Source organism: Squalius cephalus, assembly GCF_949319135.1.
Source record: "Squalius cephalus genome assembly, chromosome: 15".
Classification (NCBI taxonomy): Eukaryota; Metazoa; Chordata; class Actinopteri; order Cypriniformes; family Leuciscidae; genus Squalius; species Squalius cephalus.
In genome coordinates, this window is record NC_137136.1 from 7402713 (window position 1) to 7426029 (window position 23317).

The 23317-nt window shown below is 35.1% G+C and overlaps 1 protein-coding gene across 2 annotated transcripts; it reads right to left on the reverse strand.

Annotated features, from left to right (window-relative positions):
* Positions 1 to 362: 362 nt before the first annotated feature.
* On the reverse strand, positions 363 to 22125 carry rundc3b (RUN domain containing 3b). Of its 2 annotated transcripts, XM_079893753.1 has the most exons (12): positions 22067 to 22125; positions 21510 to 21694; positions 17747 to 17862; positions 16315 to 16448; positions 14256 to 14341; positions 12791 to 12880; positions 12425 to 12505; positions 12147 to 12318; positions 10682 to 10839; positions 3848 to 3994; positions 2662 to 2789; positions 363 to 724 (listed from the first exon to the last, which is right to left on the reverse strand). In XM_079893753.1, the coding sequence occupies exons 2-12, from the start codon at positions 21602 to 21604 to the stop codon at positions 579 to 581; spliced, it is 1353 nt and encodes a 450-aa protein (XP_079749879.1). In that variant the 5' UTR covers positions 21605 to 21694; positions 22067 to 22125; the 3' UTR covers positions 363 to 578. The 2 variants fall into 2 exon arrangements, with proteins under 2 accessions (XP_079749879.1, XP_079749880.1); XM_079893754.1 differs by lacking the exons at positions 3848 to 3994; positions 22067 to 22125 and having other exon boundaries at positions 21510 to 21755.
* Positions 22126 to 23317: the final 1192 nt, after the last annotated feature.

Sequence of the window (23317 nt, forward strand, 5' to 3'; positions counted from 1 at the left end):
GTTTCCTAAATGTCTGTGCTAGTATAGCTGTGATGTGCTATGATGTGTTAGGCTTTTTATAAACTATCATTCTCCAGGACAGGGCCACTGAAGGCCAGTCAGAGTTTAGCAGGGGTCAATGACCCTGTGTTAAGGACAAATTAAGAACAGGAGCACAAAAATAAAACAGCAGGAAAAGCTTTGTCTATGGCCTTTGTAAAATCAGCAGTCATTTGAACTGGGTACTGTAGGCTGATGTTCCACAAATAGCTGAAATTCACTGATGTCCTGAGTCAAGATTGTCGTTCATCGTGATTCATTATGCTCAATATTCACTAATGCTTACACTAGCTATGGACTTCAACGACCAAATGTTCACATTTGAAAATGAAACTGCACTTCAAATGAAACTAAAACCACTCAGGACGGCATTGGGGTGTCATCTTCTCCAACGTCTCTTAGAAGCTCTGAAGATGGTACAGATGGGTAGATTTTCATTTCTTCTACTTAATGTGAAGCCCACACCATCTCAAGCAGGACGGTGTGTTTGTGTGTGCGTAAGCCTGTGTGCGTGTATATGTCCATACTTGTCTCTGTGTTCAGGACGGGGTCAGTCCTGGGCTGGTCATGTCTGTTGTTGGACTGGCCAGATACTCACTGGACTTCAGACTGGCCAGAGATTTGTAACTGGCCACTGAGGTTAACGAACCACACAAACCCCTTAGAGATGGAGTATCCTCTTTCCCTGTGAAAACACATATACACACTGTAGTAGAGTGTGGAGACATTACTAATATCATTTCACAAGGCTCATGTTATTAAAGAGGCAAAAGGCAGAGCAGTAGACAGACACAACATCTGAGCAACAAAGATTTTATACTCTTTCTGCAGTACGCTTTCTGTGTGCTGTGCAGAGTTTGTGAATGTTCTGTAGGCATGGAATATGTAATGACCTACTACAATTGCTACTGTAAAATGTGCAGTATACCGTACCAACAAAGACACGCAAGTTGTTTTTGTTAACTAACTGAAAGCTATTCAAAATAATTCTGGTAAAATAAAATAAAATAAAATAATAAAAATAAATTTAAAAAATAAATAATAAAATAAAATAAATAAAATAAAATGAAATAAAATAAATGAAAAACTAAGAAAAACTAGAAAATTAGAAGGAGAAACTGGAAAATCAGAAATGCTGCCTTGGCAACTAGCTGAAAAACAGTTGAAGTGGAAGTAATAAAATTACAAAATAAATAGAAATATAAAAAAATTATGAAAATAATAAAAGCACATAAGAAAATAAATAAAACTTGAATTAAAGTAAAATAATACATTTAAATATAATAAAAGCCAATTTAAATCTAAAAAAAAAATACTATAATAATATTTAAATAATACTAAAATAACACTGGAAACTCTACCCCACAATTCATTGATGAATGTTGATGTGAATTTGTAAGCAAAAAACAATGTAAACATATTTAGCATATTTTAGGACTTTTTCCCATTTTTTTATGTATATTTTGTCCCATCAATTCTCATTACTGGAATGCAAAAAAATCGAATTATTCTAATTTAAAAAAGGTATTTATTCATACATTATTTATTGTTTATATGCTATTATTTGTAATGCCTGCTTAACTGTCACTGTCCCACCGTTGGGACGTTTGCAATTATACATTTAAAACAATAATATCTAAAGTAATATTGACAAACTATATATCATTTGCAAGCTTACAATATCTGGTTTTCATATTTGGTGTCTGATGTACAATACAAATGACAAAGGTACAGTAATTTATTGATTTGAAACAAGTATATTTTCAGACTCATAAGGCGTGTTCAGGCCTTTATTTTGAAATGGCGATGAACATGAAAAATCATGAAATATTGGTAGAAAACTCAGTTTGTTTTTTGAGAGAAAAAAAGACTGAAAATGTTTTAAATATAAAGAAAGAAATTATAGATTTTCCATTTGTGATGCGGCGGCGAGCTATAATACATTTGTGTTTTTTCCACGTCTTTTATGTGTTTGTTAGAGGTTAAATTTAAATCAAATACTGTCCACTACTGAATCGGTTGTCTACTTCATAAATTGTATGAGAATTATGGAAATATATGGTTCAGATAACTCAAACCATTATGGAAATGGAATGTCTTTATATGGCCACCAATGGAGCCTGGATGTTATCTAGTGCAAACGTTTGGTACTGCGCCCAAACAAAATCTTTTTTTGAGATATCAACCCAAGATTTGGAACAGAACTTTGATTTTCTTGCAGTTTTAGTACAACATTTTTTGTAAAATATATATATTTGTTAATAAAAAACAAAAATATTATCAATTTTTTTCATAAACTTAAACTTTCACATTTTTTCACTTCTACAATAATCTGCCATGTGTCTACCAAATTCTGTACTCCGAAGTGTTCAAGATTTATAACAATTTAAAGTGGAAATGTCATTTTGAGGTCTATGTTAAACGTTTTAATCAAAAATTAATATCACAATGCAAAAAAATGCATATTTTTCATGAGATTCTGACAAATATTGAGGAAGGGGTGCTGTTATCTTCCCTCAGGTGGTGTAAGGGCCCTTCCACTGAGAAATGACATCATTTATAATAGAGCTTGTTATCAGAGAATGATGTCACCATAGCTGACTCATAACACACATCACAAACCTTCTCTGTGCCAGTGTGCGAGTCCTGCCTTGCCGTCCAGACTGTGAGGGTTCAGTTGTGCTGGATCGAGGGACGTCTGAGAGAGACTCATATCTGCAGAAAGCTGCTCCAAACTCTGGAAGCTTTTCCTGTAGACACACTCACGGGTTATAAAATATGAAAAATTACATTTTGTTTAAAAAAAATATATTTTAAAAACATCAAGATTTCTTACAACATGAACATTATGCTAATATTTATTATACAAATATTAAAAAAATTAAATGAAAAATAATTAAAAAGATTATTTACAATGTGACTGCATAACATTTTTTAGAATGTTATATTAAAAATACTTTTTTACATATTAGAATATATAAACAATTATTTAATATAGAAATTAAATAGCTAATATATATATATATATATATATATATATATATATATATATATATATATATATTATGTTTTTAGAATGTTATATAAAAAATATTTTTTTAGATAAAATATAAACAGTCCAATATATATGAAGTTTTTAGATTTTTTGTATGTAGCCATCTGATAATAAAGGCTTTTTAATTCGAAAGAGTGCCATGGTCATCCTGAAGTTTTCTTTGATGGACTATAAAATATAAACAACTGTATAAAACAGTTGTGTATATAAATTGTATTAAATGTGTATAAATTATACAAGTAGTATTTATGCCTTATACAAATATTTAAATTAAAAAATTAAAAAAATACATTAAAAATAATACATTTCAGTAATGAACATTTAACAAGAATCCTCACTGAAAATAATGGGAGTTTAAAAAAAGGTCTAAACACATGACAGTAATGAAAACTTTGGGAGGAAATGTGCTTAATTGTCATGAAAATAATGAAATAAAATATTTGGAAATACCACTGTTACCAGATTGGGTTACAATTATATCAACCTATTTAATAACCCTCTGTAGGCTATCAATACATGAGAGTGATAACTATAGGAAGTATGCCAATACTGTAATGGGACTTGAGAGCTGCAGACATGAGCTAAAACTAGAGCCTGAGAGCCATTGCTTCCTGAATCATTCGCTGACCATGAGGAACTTGACTGGAATTCAATATTAGATGAGTTGTGGTATGAAGCTGAAGGTGTTTCTCATAAGGATGTGCATAATCTGAGAGGATACATTTATCAAGTACAAAAACAAGAAGCACATACTCCTCCCATGGTCCTGTGCACTTCCTGTACAGGAGCGTGTCCAATGCAACAGCATTGGTATCCAAGGTGCCAGGTGAGGGCCATTGGTTTGTCAGGTGCGAGGTAAGCTCCTGTCTGGAGCGCATGTCGTGGTTCTTCAGCACCGTCCTGGGGGAACAAACATCAACATTTAAAGAGACAGTGCTAAAAAGACGAAAATGCAGTAGATGAATAAATACACTCTCTGGCCACTTTATTAGGTACACATGTTCAACTGCTCGTTAAAGCAAATATCTAATCAGCCAATCACAGCAACTCAATGCATTTAGGCATGTAGATGTGATCAAGACGATCTGCTGAAGTTCAAACTGAGCATCAGAATGGGGAAGAAAGGTGATTTAAGTGACTTTGAAAGTGGCATGGTTGTTGGTGCCAGACGGGCTGGTCTGAGTATTTCAGAAACTGCTGATCTACTGGGATTTTCACGCACAACCATCTCTAGGGTTTACAGAGAATGGTTCTTAAAAAAGGAAAAATATTCATTGAGCGACAGTTCTGTGGGTGAAATGCCTTGTTGATGCCAGAGGTCAGAGGAGGATGGCCAGACTGGTTCAGCTGATAGAAAGGCAACAGTACCTCAAATAATCACTCGTTACAACCGAGGTCTGCAGAAGAGCATCTCTGAACACACAACATGTCGAACCTTGAAGCAGAAGAGCATCTCTGAACACACAACATGTCGAACCTTGAAGCAGAAGAGCATCTCTGAACACACAACATGTCGAACCTTGATGCAGAAGAGCATCTCTGAACACACAACATGTCGAACCTTGAAGCAGAAGAGCATCTCTGAACACACAACATGTCGAACCTTGAAGCAGAAGAGCATCTCTGAACACACAACATGTTGAACCTTGAAGCAGAAGAGCATCTCTGAACACACAACATGTCGAACCTTGAAGCAGAAGAGCATCTCTGAACACACAACATGCCGAACCCTGATGCAGAAGAGCATCTCTGAACACACACCATGTCGAACCCTGAAGCAGAAGACCATCTCTGAACACACAACATGTCGAACCTTGAAGCCGAAGAGCATCTCTGAACACACAACATGTCGAACCTTGAAGCCGAAGAGCATCTCTGAACACACAACATGTCGAACCTTGAAGCCGAAGAGCATCTCTGAACACACAACATGTCGAACCTTGAAGCCGAAGAGCATCTCTGAACACACAACATGTCGAACCTTGAAGCAGAAGAGCATCTCTGAACACACAACATGTCGAACCTTGATGCAGAAGAGCATCTCTGAACACACAACATGTCGAACCTTGAAGCAGAAGAGCATCTCTGAACACACAACATGTCGAACCTTGAAGCAGAAGAGCATCTCTGAACACACAACATGTCGAACCTTGAAGCAGAAGAGCATCTCTGAACACACAACATGTCGAACCTTGAAGCAGAAGAGCATCTCTGAACACACAACATGTCGAACCTTGAAGCAGAAGAGCATCACTGAACACACAACATGTCGAACCTTGAAGCAAAAGAGCATCTCTGAACACACAACATGTTGAACCTTGAAGCAGAAGAGCATCTCTGAACACACAACATGTTGAACCTTGAAGCAGAAGAGCATCTCTGAACACACAACATGTCGAACCTTGAAGCAGAAGAGAATCTCTGAACACACTACATGTCGAACCTTGAAGCAGAAGAGCATCTCTGAACACACTACATGTCGAACCTTGAAGCAGAAGAGCATCTCTGAACACAACATGTCGAACCTTGAAGCAGAAGAGCATCTCTGAACACACAACATGTTGAACCTTGAAGCAGAAGAGAATCTCTGAACACACTACATGTCGAACCTTGAAGCAGAAGAGCATCTCTGAACACACTACATGTCGAACCTTGAAGCAGAAGAGCATCTCTGAACACAACATGTCGAACCTTGAAGCAGAAGAGCATCTCTGAACACACTACATGTCGAACCTTGAAGCAGAAGAGCATCTCTGAACACACTACATGTCGAACCTTGAAGCAGAAGAGCATCTCTGAACACAACATGTTGAACCTTGAAGCAGAAGAGCATCTCTGAACACACTACATGTCGAACCTTGAAGCAGAAGAGCATCTCTGAACACACAACATGTTGAACCTTGAAGCAGAAGAGAATCTCTGAACACACTACATGTCGAACCTTGAAGCAGAAGAGAATCTCTGAACACACTACATGTCGAACCTTGAAGCAGAAGAGCATCTCTGAACACACAACATGTCGAACCTTGAAGCAGAAGAGCATCTCTGAACACAACATGTCGAACCTTGAAGCAGAAGAGCATCTCTGAACACACAACATGTTGAACCTTGAAGCAGAAGAGCATCTCTGAACACACAACATGTCGAACCTTGAAGCAGAAGAGCATCTCTGAACACAACATGTCGAACCTTGAAGCAGAAGAGCTACAGCAGCAGAAGACACACCGGTGACACTCCTATCAGCTGAGAACAGGAAACTGAGGCTACAATTCGCACAGGCTCACCAAAATCAGACAATAGAAGATTGGAAAAACATTGTCTGGTCTGATAAGTCTCGATTCATGCAGCAACATTCAGATGGTAGGGTCAGAATTTGGTGTAAACAACATGAAAGCATGGATCCATCCTGCCTTTATCAACGGTTCAGGCTGCTGTGGTGTAATGGTGTCTGGAATACTTTCTTTCCACACGTTGGACCTCTTAGTATCAATTGAGCATCGTTTAAACACCACAGACTACCTGAATATTGTTGCTGACCGTGTCCCTTTATGACCACAGTGGACCCGTCTTCTGATGACTACTTCCAGCAGAATAACATGCCATGTCACAAAGCTTAAATCATTTCAAACTGGTTTCTTGAACACTTCAATGAGTTACACTCTACACTCTAAACTAAAATGGCCTCCACAGTCACCAGATCTCAATCCAATAGAGCAGCTTTGAGATGTAGTGGAACTGGAGATTCAAATCATGGATGTGCAGCCGACAAATCTGCAGCAACTGCGTGATGCTAATGCTATCATGTCAATATGGACCAAAATCTCTGAGGAATGTTTCCAGCACCTCGTTGAATCTATGCCATGAAGAATTAAGGCAGATCTGAAGGCAGAATTGGGTCTAAACTGGTACAAGCAGCAAGGTGCGCCTAATAAAGTGGGTGGTGTGTGTGTATATATAACCCATCTTCATTCACAAGTCACTGATCAAAACTCAAAATCTGGAACATGGCATTTAATGTAAAATATTCTCATCCATAAAAAGTGTCTTTAACGTCAGCAATTGGATTTCCAAAGTGACTACTCAGCTGAAAAATCACTCATGGCGGTCAGCAAACACTCGCGGGCTCTCTGTATTGATTCAGCCAGATGGACCTCTGCAGCTGATACAGTGAAACACAAACAGCTTCACATGGACAGAGACGGACTTCCATAAACAACATATAAACTGCTTAAAAAGTTCTCTTTTATGACCAGATCTAAGCAGCTATTGCCAGACACAGACTGAAGACTCTGTTCCAATGATCCAATTAAACACCTCAGGCCATCCTTTACCATCAGCGACCTCTCTCCAGATCAAACTAGATCTTGCTGGAATTCTAACTAGTATACTGCACACTACATAGTATACACTACCCTTCAAAAGTGTGGGGTCAGAAAGAATTTTTTACTGTATTTTCAAAAAAATTATTTGATCCAAAAAAAAAACAAAAAACAGTAAAACTGTGGAATGTTATTACAGTTTAAAAATCAGTTTTCTAATTTAATATATTTTAATATGTAATTTATTCCTGTGATGCAAATATATATTTTCAGCATTATTACTCCAGTCTTCAGTGTCACATGATCCTTCAGAAATCATTCTAATATGTTGATTTGGGTCTCAAGAAAAAATTATAATTATTATCATTATATTATTATTATTATTATTATTATTATTATTATTATTATGTTGTAAACAGTTGTGCTGATTAACATTTTTGTGGAAACTTCAATACATTTTTTTCAGGATTCTTTACTGAATAGAAAGTTAAAGAAAACTGCATTTACTTGAAATAGAACATTTTAAACATTCTAAATTGTCACTTTTGAACAATTTAATGTATCCTTGCTGAATAAAAGTATTAATTTATTTTAAAAAATTCTGAAGAAAGATAGATTTACTCGAAGAAAGATAGACCTTTATTTTGTTTGTCTTCAGTCACCCATTTCCTTTGTCCCAGTTTTCCTCCTAGGTTACTCATCACTTCTAGTTTGTCACTATGGTTACTCATCAGTCCCTCATTTGTCACACCTAGCATTTTTGTTTGCTCTCAGTATTTATTTGCCTGCGTTTCTCTTCTTGGTTGTCGGTTCTCAATAATGCCTACGTTGAGTTTGATGAAATATTTTTTCTGTTAATAAAGTCTGTTTACTTTAATCTTCTTCATCATGCTCTTTAATACACCACGCTTAGCAAAAGCGTGACACTTCCCCTGTTGTGCTTGATGATAATGTTTGGCTTTGACTTAAAATCACAACATAGTATAAGCGCATTCATAGAAGTTTGATTTGTAAGAATGAGAGCCAAGAAAAAAAAAAAAAGTACATGCAAACAAATGCATTCTTTCTCCTTTCCTCTATTCTTTCATTCATTCCCTCTCTCATCGATCAAATCCTCTCCCCGCTTACATGCTGCAATAATCTATTAACTTATTTGCGTCTGTCTCCATAGCAACCCTGCTCTGGTCTATCTTCTCTCCAGAGCTCAGTTGAACCGTGAACTCCAGCTGTCTGACAGAATGAGAGGAGAACCGAATCGGAAACATTCAGAGATCATCTGTACTGACACTCTGCAGCCATGGAAAATGCTAAAGATTAAGTGTTCTTCTGCTACAGCATCTTGTGCAACTAAATTAAACGAATAGTATAATAACTGCATGAAAAATGCAAAAATCTCTTCACAGGGAGACCAACTTTCCCCTCCAACAGCATATTTCCGTGAAGACGAATGACGCATACAAAGGCAAATTTACTAAATAGTTGCACTACTTTTGCATGCAGCATTTCATTGCAAAATCCAGTGTCATATTCACTAACCAACCACAAGTTTAATCATTCAATTCAAAATGTGCCGAGATTGCCTAACACAAAAGCAAAATCAAAAATATTTCATTGAAATTAAAACTGGAAATATAAAAATAAAAGCATATACAGTCATGCTCAAAAGTTTACTTACACCTTGGACAATCTGTAAAATGTTAATTATTTTAACTTAAGAGGGATCATACAAAATGCATGTTATTTTTTTATTTAGAACTGACTCATGAATAAGATATTTTACATAAATGATACAAGACAAAATAAAAGTTGAATTTATAAAAATGACCTGATATTTTACATACCCTTGATTCTTAATAATGTGTCGTTACCTTAATGATCCACGACTGTTTTTTGTTGTTTTGTAGTGGTTGCTCACGAGTCCCTTGTTTTCCTGAGCAGCAAAACTGCCCAAAATAAAAGCTGAATTTACATTCTGTGATGCTCCAGAATAAAACGTTTTGAATTTGAAGATCAGGGTCAATTGTATTTATTTTGCCTTTTGGGAAACATGTATGTAGCTTCTGAATGGCAGCACTAAATGAAAAACTATGATCTTTAAACAAAATAAGAAAAATGTACACATCTTCATCCTGTTCAAAAGTTTTCACCCCCCATGGATCATCTAAGACGACACACAGTATTAGGAATCAAGGGTAAATAAACTTTTGAACGGGGTCATTTTTATAAATTCAACTTTTATTTTGTCTTGTGGATTATATGCAAACATATTTCATGTAAAATATCTTATTCAGGACAGTGCTAAAAAAAAAAAATAAATAACATGCATTTTGTATGATCCCCATTTTTTTGTTAAAATAATTAACATTTTATATATATATGTATGTGCATGTGTGTGTGTGTGGTGTGCAGTGGTGTTCTGATATGAGGAGGCAAAGTCCTCCGTTTTTTAATAAATCAAATGTAAATTCATATCCCAGATACACTTAATATTGTCACATTTTCCTGGTTAAATACATACATAAGATCAAAAAGAAAGAAACTAAATACAACTCTATTCTGTATTTCTACATTAACAATGTTATTAATTGTTCTTTTTTTTTAATCAAAACCAAGCATAAATCTCATCAAGTTAGTGTTTTCAAGCATTTTTACATTTATTCCAAAATAATATCTAAAGGCTGTAATAATTTAAACAAAACATTTTATTTGTGAACTGATGTTAAGCTGTTCTTTTTAATAGTCAACTTATTTTCGGATCATCAGTTTTGAAGCTCGGTAAACACTGATCACAGACACAAAGCTGATTACTTACTAAAAAACCCCGCAGTCATCATGCTTTCAGGCCATTTCAAGTTTGATTTTGATGTGACATAGGTGGGATTTATCACACGAACCAATCATATCCAATCATAGCACGATGAAGGCATTGCGTCCTCTCATGTGACTTTTCCCCATTTATTCGCAATTACCCCCCACTAAACCCACCGCACGCTTTAGGGGGTCTGTTAAAACTCAATGGGCTCAGGGGAGGCAAGAGAGACGCGACGACCCGCTGTAACATCGCTGTTGGATAGTGTTCTTTAGAAAAATGAGTAACGAATTTTTAATGTCACATTTTGTAATATTTGCATTGTTGTATGGATTAATTTCTCATCCAATTTTTTGAGGAGACACTGCCTCCCTTGCCACCTCAGAGGAAACATATTAATATACACATGTATTCAGTATAAAATAGTGAAATACTAAAATAACTCCAGTTCAAACTTACAGCTGATCCTGCAGCTCCAGTATGATGATCTCCAGCTGCTCTTTCTCCATTTTGTGGCTGATTTCCGTGTCTGTGAGCCGCTGCAGTAGACATTTATTCTGAGAGACAGTCTCTGACAGTTGAGCTTCCCTCAGACGCACCAGCTCCTCCAGATAACCCTAAAAAGTTAGAATAGTTAATGCAATCCGTGTCAGTGTTTCATGGTCATCCCCCCAGGATGTCTCTCTTATCTAACACACCTGACTGAACTCATCCGCTCATCATTACAGACCATACAGACCTCATGACCTGATTTGAGGGTGTCAGACTAGATACTTAAAATCAGGAGCTCTGAGAATCACTGATCTAGAAACAGCACTCAGTTTAACATTCAAAGTTCAGAACAAATGATATGGAAAACTAGGTTACTGCTTCTGAATATGGCACAGTATATATTCTATATGACATTATTTAAAATAAAAATGAAAAAAAGTATGTAAACAGCCTGCAACAAATCGTTTGCTTTTTTTGCTGTCCAATCAGAAAATGTGTCAAAAAAGAATACTTGGGGGAATGAAATTTAACTTTTATGCCAATTTTAAGAAGAATAAGACTTTTGTAACATAAAAAGGTTTAAAAAAAAACTGATTTAAATGATTAAATAATGAGGTTTTAACAACACATGCATAAGCATGGGCTGAGTGATGAAGATAAAAATAAATAGATTTTAGCCTTTTGTTGATATTCAATAATCTAAAACAACTTAAAATGATGATTTTTTTTGTTCAACAGCAGTTAGCATTAATAAGTAATAATAATAAACACTGTAAAGGCAGTACAGAATCTGAATCAGTGTATACACTACCATTCAAAAGTTTGGGGTCTGTAAGATTTTTTTAAAGCTATCAATACTTTTATTCGGCAAGCAAGGATTCATTAAATTGATCAAAAATAACAGTTAAGACTTTTACACTGTTATTAAAATATTTTTATTTAAAATAAATATAATTAAGCTCCTTTGAACTTTCTATTCATCAAAAAAATCCTGAAAAAAATACACCACCGTTTCCACAAAAATATTAAGCAGCACATTTATAATAATAATAAATGTTTATTGAGCAGCAAATCATCATCATAGAATGATTTCTGAAGAATCATGTGACACTGAAGACTGGAGTAATGATGCTGAAAATTCAGCTTTGCATCACGGAATAAATTACATTTTAAAATATATTACAATGGCAAACAGTTATTTTAAATTGTAATAATATTTATAATAATATTTCTGAAGTTTTGATCAAATAAACACAGCATGCTTGAAAGATTTTCATGCACAGCCAGTGAGAACCAAGACAAATGGAAAGGGAAGCTCACAGCGTGCTCTGGCTGTGAACTATGAATTTGGCAAATGTAGTGGATCATGTACGTACAGTAAACTATACATACTGAATACAGCAGAAGCAGTATGATTAGTAACCGTCCTCACCTTCTGTTCCAGCACGACTCTGTATTTCTGCTCTAGTCTTTTGCTCTTGCTGTACCAGGTGCTCTGATCGGCCATCAGACTGGCGGCCATGTGGGATTCAGGAGTGCCTGCTTCACTGCCGCTGCTGCCCAGCGTTCTCATCTCCTCCTCGTCGCTGCTGATGCTGTCAGAACTACAGCACACACACAATGTATATAGATATGATATTCAATCGCAGGTCTAAAGCATGTGGACAATGCCAGCATGTTTATAAGTGCGTTTTTGTGTGCCACTCTTACGTTTGTGTGAATTTAAGGTACGGCGTGTAGTCAATGACGACGGGACAGGTCTCATCCAGCACCTCCCCTTTCAGACAGAAACTGTCAATTGAAGATGAGGATTTCAGCATAAGCCAACAAATGCACTTTATTAGATGAGAACTGTGGAAGAGTATTACGGGATGTGATGACCCTACAAAACAATACAGAGGTTGTTCTCTGCATCTATATATGTGTGTGTGTGGGTTACAGGAGTGTGTGCGGCTCATGTCAGCAGGTGTTTATGGAGAGCCACCCATTTAATAAATGATCAACATCCTGTCCTGCTGTGGCACAGCTGAATGTCACTGCCACCCACTGAAAGGAAGTGAATGAACATGAACGTACCTGAAGTCAATGGCATTCAGTCCAATCAGTGTATCTGCCAGAAGCCCCGCCTCCTCCCCCAGAACTATAGCCCCCTCCTCATAAAACCTCCTGACAAACAAACACAAGACAGATCTTCAGCACACAAAAACTGATGAAGACCAGAGAACAACAATTAGCAGAACTTTTATATGTCCATGATTTTGTAGTTGTTTGCTTTTTTTTATTTGAATAATTTTAGAGACACATTACCGTTTAAAAGTTTGGGAAATTAATCTTTTAAATTGAAGGTGACAATAAAGAAATTTACATTGTTATTCAATTAGTTTGTTATTTCAAATAAATGCTGTTCATTGAACTTTCTATTCACCAAAGAATTCTAAAAATAAAAATAAATAAATAAATAATAATTCAAATCAGCAAATCAGTATATTAGAATGATTTCTGAAAGATCATGTGACACTGAAGACTGTAGTAATGATGCTGAAAGTTCAGAAAATTCACACATTTTAAAATATATTTATATAGAAAACAGTTACTTTAAATTGTAATAATATTTCACAAGAGTGACTTCTTTCTAAAACATAAAAAAAATGTACAGACCCAGACGGTTGTGTATTTTTTCTATAAAAAACAATACATAAAAAAATGTAAATTGTATGTATTCACAAAGAGCAATATCACAAGCAAAAAAAATATTTTAAAAACATTTATATACACAATTGAATTTTCATATATTCTAATATTTTATCAATTTCTATGACTAAATTGACAAATTGTAAATGTGATATTTTTTAGGTTTTCTAAGATCATGAGAACCATATATCATTTCAGCACCACAAACAAACTCCAAAGAATTTCCAAAATATTGACCGTTTTCTCAGATCTCCGACTGTTCAGGCTAACAGTTTTTCCATTGTTCCCACCCACAAACTCGCATCAAAAGCTTATGAAAATTTTCAAAATTTCTGAGATTTTGAATTTGGGGTTTTCATAAGCTGTAAGCTTATGAAAAAAATTATAACATTATAATTAAACATTAAAATTATAACAAATAAAGGCTTGAAATATCTCACTTTGCACGTAATGAGTTTATATAATATATTAGTTTCACCTTTTAAGTTGAATTACTGAAATAAATGAACTTTTGCACGATATTCTAATTTTTCCAGTTTCACCTATAAGCAATATGGCTAACTTTTAGATGTCTCTGCATATTAAACTGGTATACAAGGAAGAATTATTGATGGCACAATGCAATTTTGTTGACTCAAAATTCTGTCTTACGTTTTTTTGCCATATGGTGCTGCTTTTATTTTGGTGATGTCGCCGCTTTTATTTTGGTGATGTCGCCATGTTTAAACAGTGAGTGTTGTGGAGAGCTTGACAACACTTGACTTTGTAGAAAGATTTTATCACAATCAGCCAGCAATCAAATGAGAGTCTCAGTGCGTGTGTCTGTGAGTGCTGCGTAAAGTTACAGTACCTTGTATTTTTAAAGTCTCTCAGAGCTGCAGAGATGTATTCAGACAAACGCTTCTCCATTAACGCCACTCTAATCCAGGCACGACCCTGAGAGAGAGAACGAGAGAGTTGCTCTTACCTGTCAACCACAAAAGCCTTTAAAACGGAAGTAATTCAACCGAGTGAAGATGCAGACACCCATTTATCCCTGATAGTATGGAAACACATTTGAGCCGACTATCTGCCATAGCTGATCGCTTGTGATCGGATCACACAAGACAGATGATAATACCAGATGTAAACAGGGCAGGTCTGCTCTGGGGTGTCTTATTTCCTCTGGTTTTTGTTTGTGTACACTTTGTGATCATATGCGAGTGTTACTATTAAAAATCACTTTTATTTAATAAAATTAAATACAATAAAATATAAATATCAGATGAAAAACTTAAAGTTATATTTAAATACTAAAATGAAATTTTTAAATGTTGCAGTTGCATTGGCAACAAACTTAAATAAACTGTAATAAATATAAATTCAAGCTTAACAGAAATATAAAAAAAAAACTAATAAAAATTACAAAAGCACATAACGAAATTACTCAAACAAAAACTTAAAGCTAATTCAAAATCTTAATAAATAATATTGCACTGTAAAAATTGAGTATTTAATAGTAATAATAATTATTATTATTATATAATACATTATAACACAATGTTATATTAAAATAATTAACACAATTGTTATATTATTATTGTTATTATTATTATTAAGAATAACAATAATTATTATTATCATTATTATTTTATTTTTATTTCATTTTACAGAACAACAATAATATAACAATACTAACATTGATGGGTGCCTTAATTTCTTTGCTTTCAAACCATTGAGCTTTTATTTTGACATGATGTCGCCACAACACAACAAGAGCATATCATTGGTTTTCTGAATGAATGAATGAATGAATGAATGAATGAATGAAACCTTTATTGCCCCGAGTGGAATTTGTTTTGCACTCAAGGGAGCCACATTGAACATTAACACAGATAACATAGAGGATACAGTACAACAAAACAAACAACAACAACACAGCAATGGTGGTGACATGCAATCATCAGTCCAATAACTAAGATGAATCGATAAATAATTAAATAAATAATCAATAGTACACATTTAAAAAATGTCTATGTGCCTGTGTCTGATCTGTTCAGTAACTGAATGCTCCTCGGCACAAATGATGTAATGGCACGTTTGGTTTTTGTTAGGGGCATTGGAAATCTACGTCCAGAGAGGAGGGGGGAAAACTCTGAGCAAAGTGGGTGGGATCAGGGATGGATCATCCAGTATCCTCAGAGCCAAATTGAGGGTATACTGATCTGTGAGATTGGAGATGCTTTTAACATCAGATCCAGTAATTTTCCTGCCCATTTTAGTCACCTTGTCCAGCATGTTCCTGTTCTGGACAGAAAGTGAACCCTGGAGCTCAAGGTCTAGAAACACGTTTTGTAAAAGTTTAACGTATTTTAACCTGAGCGGCGTGCGAGACACTGCAAAAGATGCGAGGCGCGGGCGCAACGTTAAAGACGTCCGTCTAGTACATATTTACATTGAAAAAAAACGGAAAAGTAGCGCAGTGGAATGGAAAAACACACTCTGTGTTCAGCCCTAAGGGTGTCCCGCAGATGGCGCCGCAGCGCTGTCAGAATCAATCCGTGCATTAAATAAATGTATTAGAAAACATAACATTTTGCACTTTATTTATTAGTAAATGTTTATGGTCATTTGACGATTTCAATCATCATACAACCCCACCCCTCCAAAAAAAATGTTTTCCCTCAGTTTACGCAATTCACGAATACTTTTAAGATCGGAAAATACGTAAATCTGCATAAAATGGGGGGGGGGGGGAATCACATCCCTGTATAGTATATACAAAATTTTAATAATATTTCACAATATTACTGTTTTACTGTATTTTTCATCAGAAAAATGCAGCCTTGGTGAGGATAAGAAAATTAAAAACATAATTTTTTTTTTTTAAATTACTACAAACTTTTGAATACAGACATGCGAGTCCTGACCTTTGCTCTAGAGCTGCGGACGTTCTCCATGTTCTCGATGCTGTGGATGCAGCTGTGTGGGACTTTAATGCACGCCACACGTATATAATCCCAGAAACTGCGCGGGCTCTCGTAGCCAAACCAGCTGACCTGACCTACACAGAGAAAACACACACAATACAGTCAGTGAAAAAGCAGTTTCATTATACAAGAACAATTATGCATTAATTCAGATGCAAAACTATTTTAGAAAAACAAACACTTTTTTATTTTTGATTACATCCAGTTGCACTATGTTTTGGTGCAGTGGCATTGTGGGTAAATATCTGAGCTAGTAATTGAAAGGGGTGAATCAGACAAGAGATGAGCTTCACAGGGATTTTTAGCCTTTTAAGATGTTTCTGAGAGCATAAACAGAGAAAGATCAAGTATAGCTGAAAGACTGAAAATCAGCGATATGCAAATGAGAGCTGTTTTGCCATGTAGCGAGAGTTGTCTGAGCTCTTCTAACCCAAAATGAGACTCTATGCTGTATTTATACCTCATTACATCAGCTGTGGGAGTGGGACTTTTAGCAGCATGCATCACAGCATCAGTAACCGTGTGTGAAGCTTCTGGCAAAACTCATTTCAAAAGTTATTCAGATTATGTGTGTGTTGGGATATTATGATGTTGATCTCACAACTGAGGAAACATGCATCAGCTTTGACTTCATTAAAAGAGAAAAAAGAAAAAAACTTGATAATCAACTTTTTATTCTGTTTTTAAAATGTACACATCAACAATAGACCTTGTTCAAAGCAGTGTCATCTTTGATTTTTAGCGGGAATGAAAGCGAGGCTGTGAGGGATAGACATGCATCTCTTCGGTGGGTTGTACTGTTATTTAAGGTGTTTTTGGATTGTTCTGCTGACGAAACACTGCAAAAAACGTCTTTCCACTGTGGAAAATTATAAGTAATCTAGGAACTTTAAAAATATTTTTAAAGCAGATGCCATTGAAAACACGTTCAGTCTATCCCTCACTCACAGCCTTGCTTTTGCTTTTTTTCTGTCATGGCGCTGCTCTGAATAAGGTCTATTTTGCTATATGCAATATATAAGCAACAGCAAAACTTAACAACAACACTTAAAACAAACTATACGATGCTATAGTTATCTATAACTACAACTGCCAAAGCCATATAGAACAAATGAAGAATATATATATATATATATATATATATATATATATATATATATATATATATATATATATATATATATATATATATATATATATAGTTGAGGGTTAAATATCAGGTCCAGTTTAGTTAGCTAAAAATGTGATCAAGATAAAATGCTCTTCATAATTTCATAGTGAAACACAAACTGTGTGTGTGTGTGTGTGTGTGTGTGTGTGTGTGTGTGTGTGTGTGTGTGTGTGTGTGTGTGTGTGTGTGTTTCTGCCTCACCTTTCAGTCTGTGGCTCAAAATATGTTCTAAAATGGAGACAAAGTTGATGAACTCAGCAGATGTGTCGTCTATCGTCTCAAAACATGAGCGATCAATGAGGGTCTTCACTGAGAACCTGCATACTCAAACACACACACACACACACACACACACACACACACACACAAATACACAATCATGAGAATGACAGAAATCTGCACAATACAGCTTAAACTCACACAAACATGTCTAAACAGCTTGTACAGTAAAACACGAACAAACTTTAATTATATAAATTATTAACATAAGTATGCTGCCTTTTAAGATTTGGCCATATTTAAATGCAACAATCCCATTATGCCAATAGGAAGTGAGAGAGATATTGATTATTAATGTATTTCATTCAGCATGTAAAATACAAAAATTCAGTCTAATAAAAGATTTGGCTATTTTATAACACTGTAATATCACACTCGACCAAAATCAATTGTCAGTCGAATGTCTTTGTACACTTTGAATGAGCAGAATGATCTGGCAGTGTTATTTTAGTATTATTTATGTTCTATTATAGTATTTATTATTATTTTGAATTCACTTTTATTTTCACTTTCAATTTGAATAAAATTGTCATTTTTAATATTTCTATTTAGCGTTATATTCATTTGTTTTATTTCAGTTAGTAGCCAAGGGGACATTTCTAGTTGTTTTCCTTAGTTTAAGTTTTTCATCTAATATCTATATTTTATTTTACTTCAGCTTTATTTCAGTTAACACAATTATTTTTTTAATAGTTTTAGTTAACAATAACATCACTGCTTTTGGTCCAGTAAAACCCTAAAATAAAGCTTTTTAAAAAACCTAAAAGAGCATTCAAGAGTAAAAAGGAGATATCTTGTTTTGTGTGGAGCACCATTAGAGCCGTTCATTACGATCTCATTAGATGTAATTATGGCATAAATGACTGTCCTTTTCATTGTGTGCAGCTTTAATGCATCTCCTCATGACTTCCAAATACCCAGCAGCCTCCATGCAAATGTCATTTCAGAGATAATTTCACTTTTGACATTTTCTTTCTAAAACACGCAGAGCAAATGTGAAAAAAAGATGTTTGAACCAGAGACGATTAACTATCATCTTTACGTAACCCAAAAAACAAACCTATTATGAAATGCACAGCAGTATTATATGCCAAGGATTTGCAAATACCTTAAAGCTTATGTGTGTATTTGTGTGTGTAAGTCTTATGATAAAAGTTAATTCAAAATATTAAATAATGCAAAAATAACACTGACAGTGTGATAATGGCAACATTTATAGAAAATGGCCAATTAAAATGAACCTTTTTTATGTTTGAGCAAAGAGAGGTATTACGCTCAGAATAGCATGCAAAGTTTCAGCAGCAAAACACAATACTTAGAAAATTGTATCCCACAATGCACTGTGCTCAAGCTGACCTTCCATTTCCAATGTGATAAATGAACCGTAACTGATATCAGCCTCGATTTAATGAGTTTTATTTGATCAGACTACCAAAAGTTATTTAAAATTAAATATGCAATGTAATGAGGTCATGTGACACCAATGTATCGTATTACTGCTTAAAATGTTTAATGATACACAACTGCACAGAGAGAGATTACCTCAATAAGCTGATGAAAGGTCACACTGAGAATATTAAATCTGATATTCATAACACCATCTCCAAAAATTGAATGTCTCGAGAAGCCATCCTGTGACATCTAACGTAGATTAAACCAGCCTGGCATTTCAGTTGAGAAGGTCCACAAAATCTCTGGACTTTGAAGTTTCATGATCATTTTAAGAGCATTTAAGACTTCATTCAAGACTTTCTGACAAAGTGCACTTCATTTCATGATTCGTTGAACATCACAGACAGCTTTATCACTCATATAGACCAGCGGCCATTTATTTCAGTCCTGAATGAACTCTGGATCAGATATCACAGGATAAACAAGAGAGGAAAGGGATTTTGCTTATCTGTTCCTCTGTTCTTTCTTCCTCAGACACAAACAGTAAAATGGCTTTATTTGTCTGAGTCGTGAGCTTCGGTCTCACTGTGATTGTGTAGACAAATTACGTCACACTCCGAGCCTTTTGATTGGCCGATTCCTGCTGTGCCCCCTTATAGGTATGACATTCATTTGTGTTCAGACTGATGCTGTTCCTGCTTCAAACTTGCCTTGTGCACCACTGCCTAATTAGACATATTAACATAATAATTCATATTCAGCTATATACAAATGTTATGATTCTGATGTGTTACCTATCCTAGACACAAGGAAAGTCCTCCAGCAAGTACCACTGACATTACTTATTTCAAAAGGTTGTGGAAAGACAATATACAACATATAAAAAAAAGAAGGAAGAAAAAAAAGCTATGTTCAGATCGGAATACGGATTTTATTTCACATTTGCAGACATTTTTTAAACAATTGTTAATTGTTTTTTAGCTGGAAATTGCACTGAATGGAATGCATGTACGTTTTTGGAGTTTTGCTCAAATTTAGGTAGAAGCATGCTTTTTGCTGAGGTAAAAAAAAAAATTTAACTAGTATATTAAAATACTTTATTATTTTCTCATACTTTATTAGTGCATAAATAAACCCTTTATTGTTAAAATCTTTGTTAAAGGGTTAACTCACCCAAAAATTAAAATTCTGTCATTATTTACTCACCCTCATGTCGTTCCAAACCGTATGACTTTAGTTCATCTTTGGAACACAAATAAATAGTACTGTGGTATATTAGCATTCACCACAGTACATTTTTTAAACATTAATCAGAAGAACATAAACAAGCTCAACCGAACCTGCTTGACGCAAGAAAACAAACCTCATTGGTTCTTGCGGAAGCTCAAACGTGATGCGTAACACGAGAATGAACCTCATTGGTTCTCACACGTCAAGCGAACATGCTTGAGCTTCCGTTTACCACAACTGGTGTTTGAGTAGAGTTGATGAATATTTATATGTGAAGAAAAGCTTAAATTCAATCTTTTCATCATATAAAGCGACTGGTTTTCTTCAGAAAATTTGGACTAAGCCGCTCATTTCATATGTATTAGTTTTATAATTTTTTTATGAACTTTTTGAACCGTCAAAGTGTCAGTTGCGTAGCTGTCAACGGAGGGACAGAAAGCTCTCAAATTTCATCAAAAAGATGTTAATTTGTGTTCCGAAGATGAACGAAAGTCTTACGGGTTTAGAACGACAAAAGGGTGAGTAATTAATGAAAGAATTTTTATTTGTGGGTGAACTATCCCTTTAAGACTCAATCATCACAAGCTATAATTATTTTGTAATATAAAACCAAATAGTGGTCCGTTTTGTTTTAGTTTATTTTTATTTATTTTTTTGGACATATATTGCAATACCATGTAGCCTATTTTGGACATGGTTCCATAGTAGAATTAAAAAAAAAAAAAAACATATAGCCTACCCTTGTAAAACGTTTTTAGACGCTTTCTTGGAGTCTCTTGTAGCACAATGTAAAGTCAGTACCACTGTATATTAGCATTCATCCTAGTACTTTTTCTATAGACTCCATCTAAATGGCGTGATGATCTGATGACAGATCTCAGAACAGCGCTCCTGTGCGCAGTACATCATCTAATCTAGCCTGATCATCATCCAGCATCAGCAATAAGCAAAAACAAACTTGCAACAACAAAAAACAATGACATCATCATCACACATGTTGTGTGCCGCCGGTATGCTGCAGTCAGTGTGTGTGTCAGATGATGAATGTGTGATCAGATTTTACCTGCACACGGTGATCAGATTCCTCCTCTCTACGGCTCGGATCCGCGCTGCTGCTTTTTTACGAGCCCCGTTAAACCCGAGATTTATCGATGCCATGATCGTCTCTTTCTGATGCACAGCAGTTTATATCCTCACGTCTTTCTCTCTTCTGATGCTTTGGATCAGTCTCCAGCTGAATGACTCTCACTGGAGCCATGGAAATTGAATAAGAGGGTGGAATGGCAATTAGCATGAAATGGGTGTCAAAGATGGGCGTGGTTTAGTGGGTTTAAAAATTAATTCGCTTGTTTTAACTCTTCGTTTGAGTTTTTTTCATCTTTAATTAAATGTAAAATCTCTCAGTAATTTTTTTCCAGGCAAAATTAACCATCTAAATTGCGTCTAAAACGGACGGCTTTGTCACGTGTTCCCTGTTCCTTTTCTCAGCGCTGGTGTGGATTAACCAATCACAGATTACTACAAAGATTCGAATAATCCATTTTTATAGATATTGATGAGGAAGATTTCCATTTCCATGGTAGAAACCAATCCTTGTACGTAATATATTTAAATGTTTACCTCCATTGTGTACACGTGTTTCCAATAAGACATAAACGCCGTGAAAGTTGAAGTCTCTTGAGTTGAGGATTGGCTTTCTGAGCCCTCTTTCGCCCCCTGCAGAGGATGTTTATTCTGTGCGTTACATGAAACAACTGGCCAACCATTGACTGATCATAACTCTGGCTTTTATTACGGAGCGTTTATTTAAGTTTATAAAGCGCCGTTGACAACCAGTAAAAAGCGTTTCTATAACGCTGTCATGAGAAATACCAACTAAGGGTTATTGTGATTTAATGGTAAAAGTATTATTAAGGATTGTGTCAGATTCATGATATGTAATTTACTACAGCTCACTAGGTGGCCCCAAAAATCTTGTTCAGTTTGAGACCAGTAAACAAAAGAAACATATTTCAAAGTCATGATCAAATAAATAAATTGAAAATAAATTGAAAAACGTAGATTTTTTTCTTCAATTATTTGTTTGTTTGTTTTCTTTCTTTCGTTCGTTCGTTCTTCTATTATTCATTATATATAAATAATATACTATATAACATGACATAAAAAATTAAAATTCTATTTTGTATTTTTACACTATGTTCTATTTATTAAAACCATGCATTTCATCAAGTTAGTGTTTTTAAGAAGTTCATTTATTCCAAAATAGAACTAAAGGCAGTAACAATTTAAACAATATTATTTGCGAACTAATGTTCAGCTTTTCTTTTCAATAGTTAACTTAATTCAACAGTAATCAAGCTTGTAGACACAGATGTACTTTTAATTTCCCCAAGCTGAAAAAACCGACGAGCCCCAGTCATCATGCTTTCAGGCCATTTCTAGTTTGATTTTGACGTGACATAAAGCAGTTATATCGAAATGGCTGAGTTGTTTACTTCTCAATTATCCTTCCTATTTACGCCATCATTTTCTTCATTCGATCCAGACCGATTCGCGAACGCGCAAGAAAACAATAGTCGTGACTCGTGATTTATCCACTGTTTATGGATTTATCGCACGAACTAATCCTATCCAACCATAACCAATCACATCCAATCATAACCAATCACATCCAATCATTACCAATCATATCCAATCATTACCAATCACAATCACATCCAATCATTACCAATCACATCCAATCATTACCAATCACATCCAATCATTACCAATCACATCCAATCATCATATCCGATGGAGGCATTGCCTCCGCTCACGTGACATGTTTTAAATGGAGGAAAGCCAATTCACCTGCGGGTGTCGCTGTTGGAC

Coding starts and splice junctions, on each gene's coding strand:
- rundc3b (XM_079893753.1), bottom strand. CDS start 21,604: ATGGCATCGATAAATCTCGGGTTTAACGGGGCTCGTAAAAAAGCAGCA. Junction 14,342..16,314: donor TCCGCAGCTCTAGAGCAAAG/GTCAGGACTCGC, acceptor TCTCTCTCTCAG/GGTCGTGCCTGGATTAGAGT. Junction 12,319..12,424: donor TACCTTAAATTCACACAAAC/GTAAGAGTGGCA, acceptor TGTGTGCTGTAG/TTCTGACAGCATCAGCAGCG.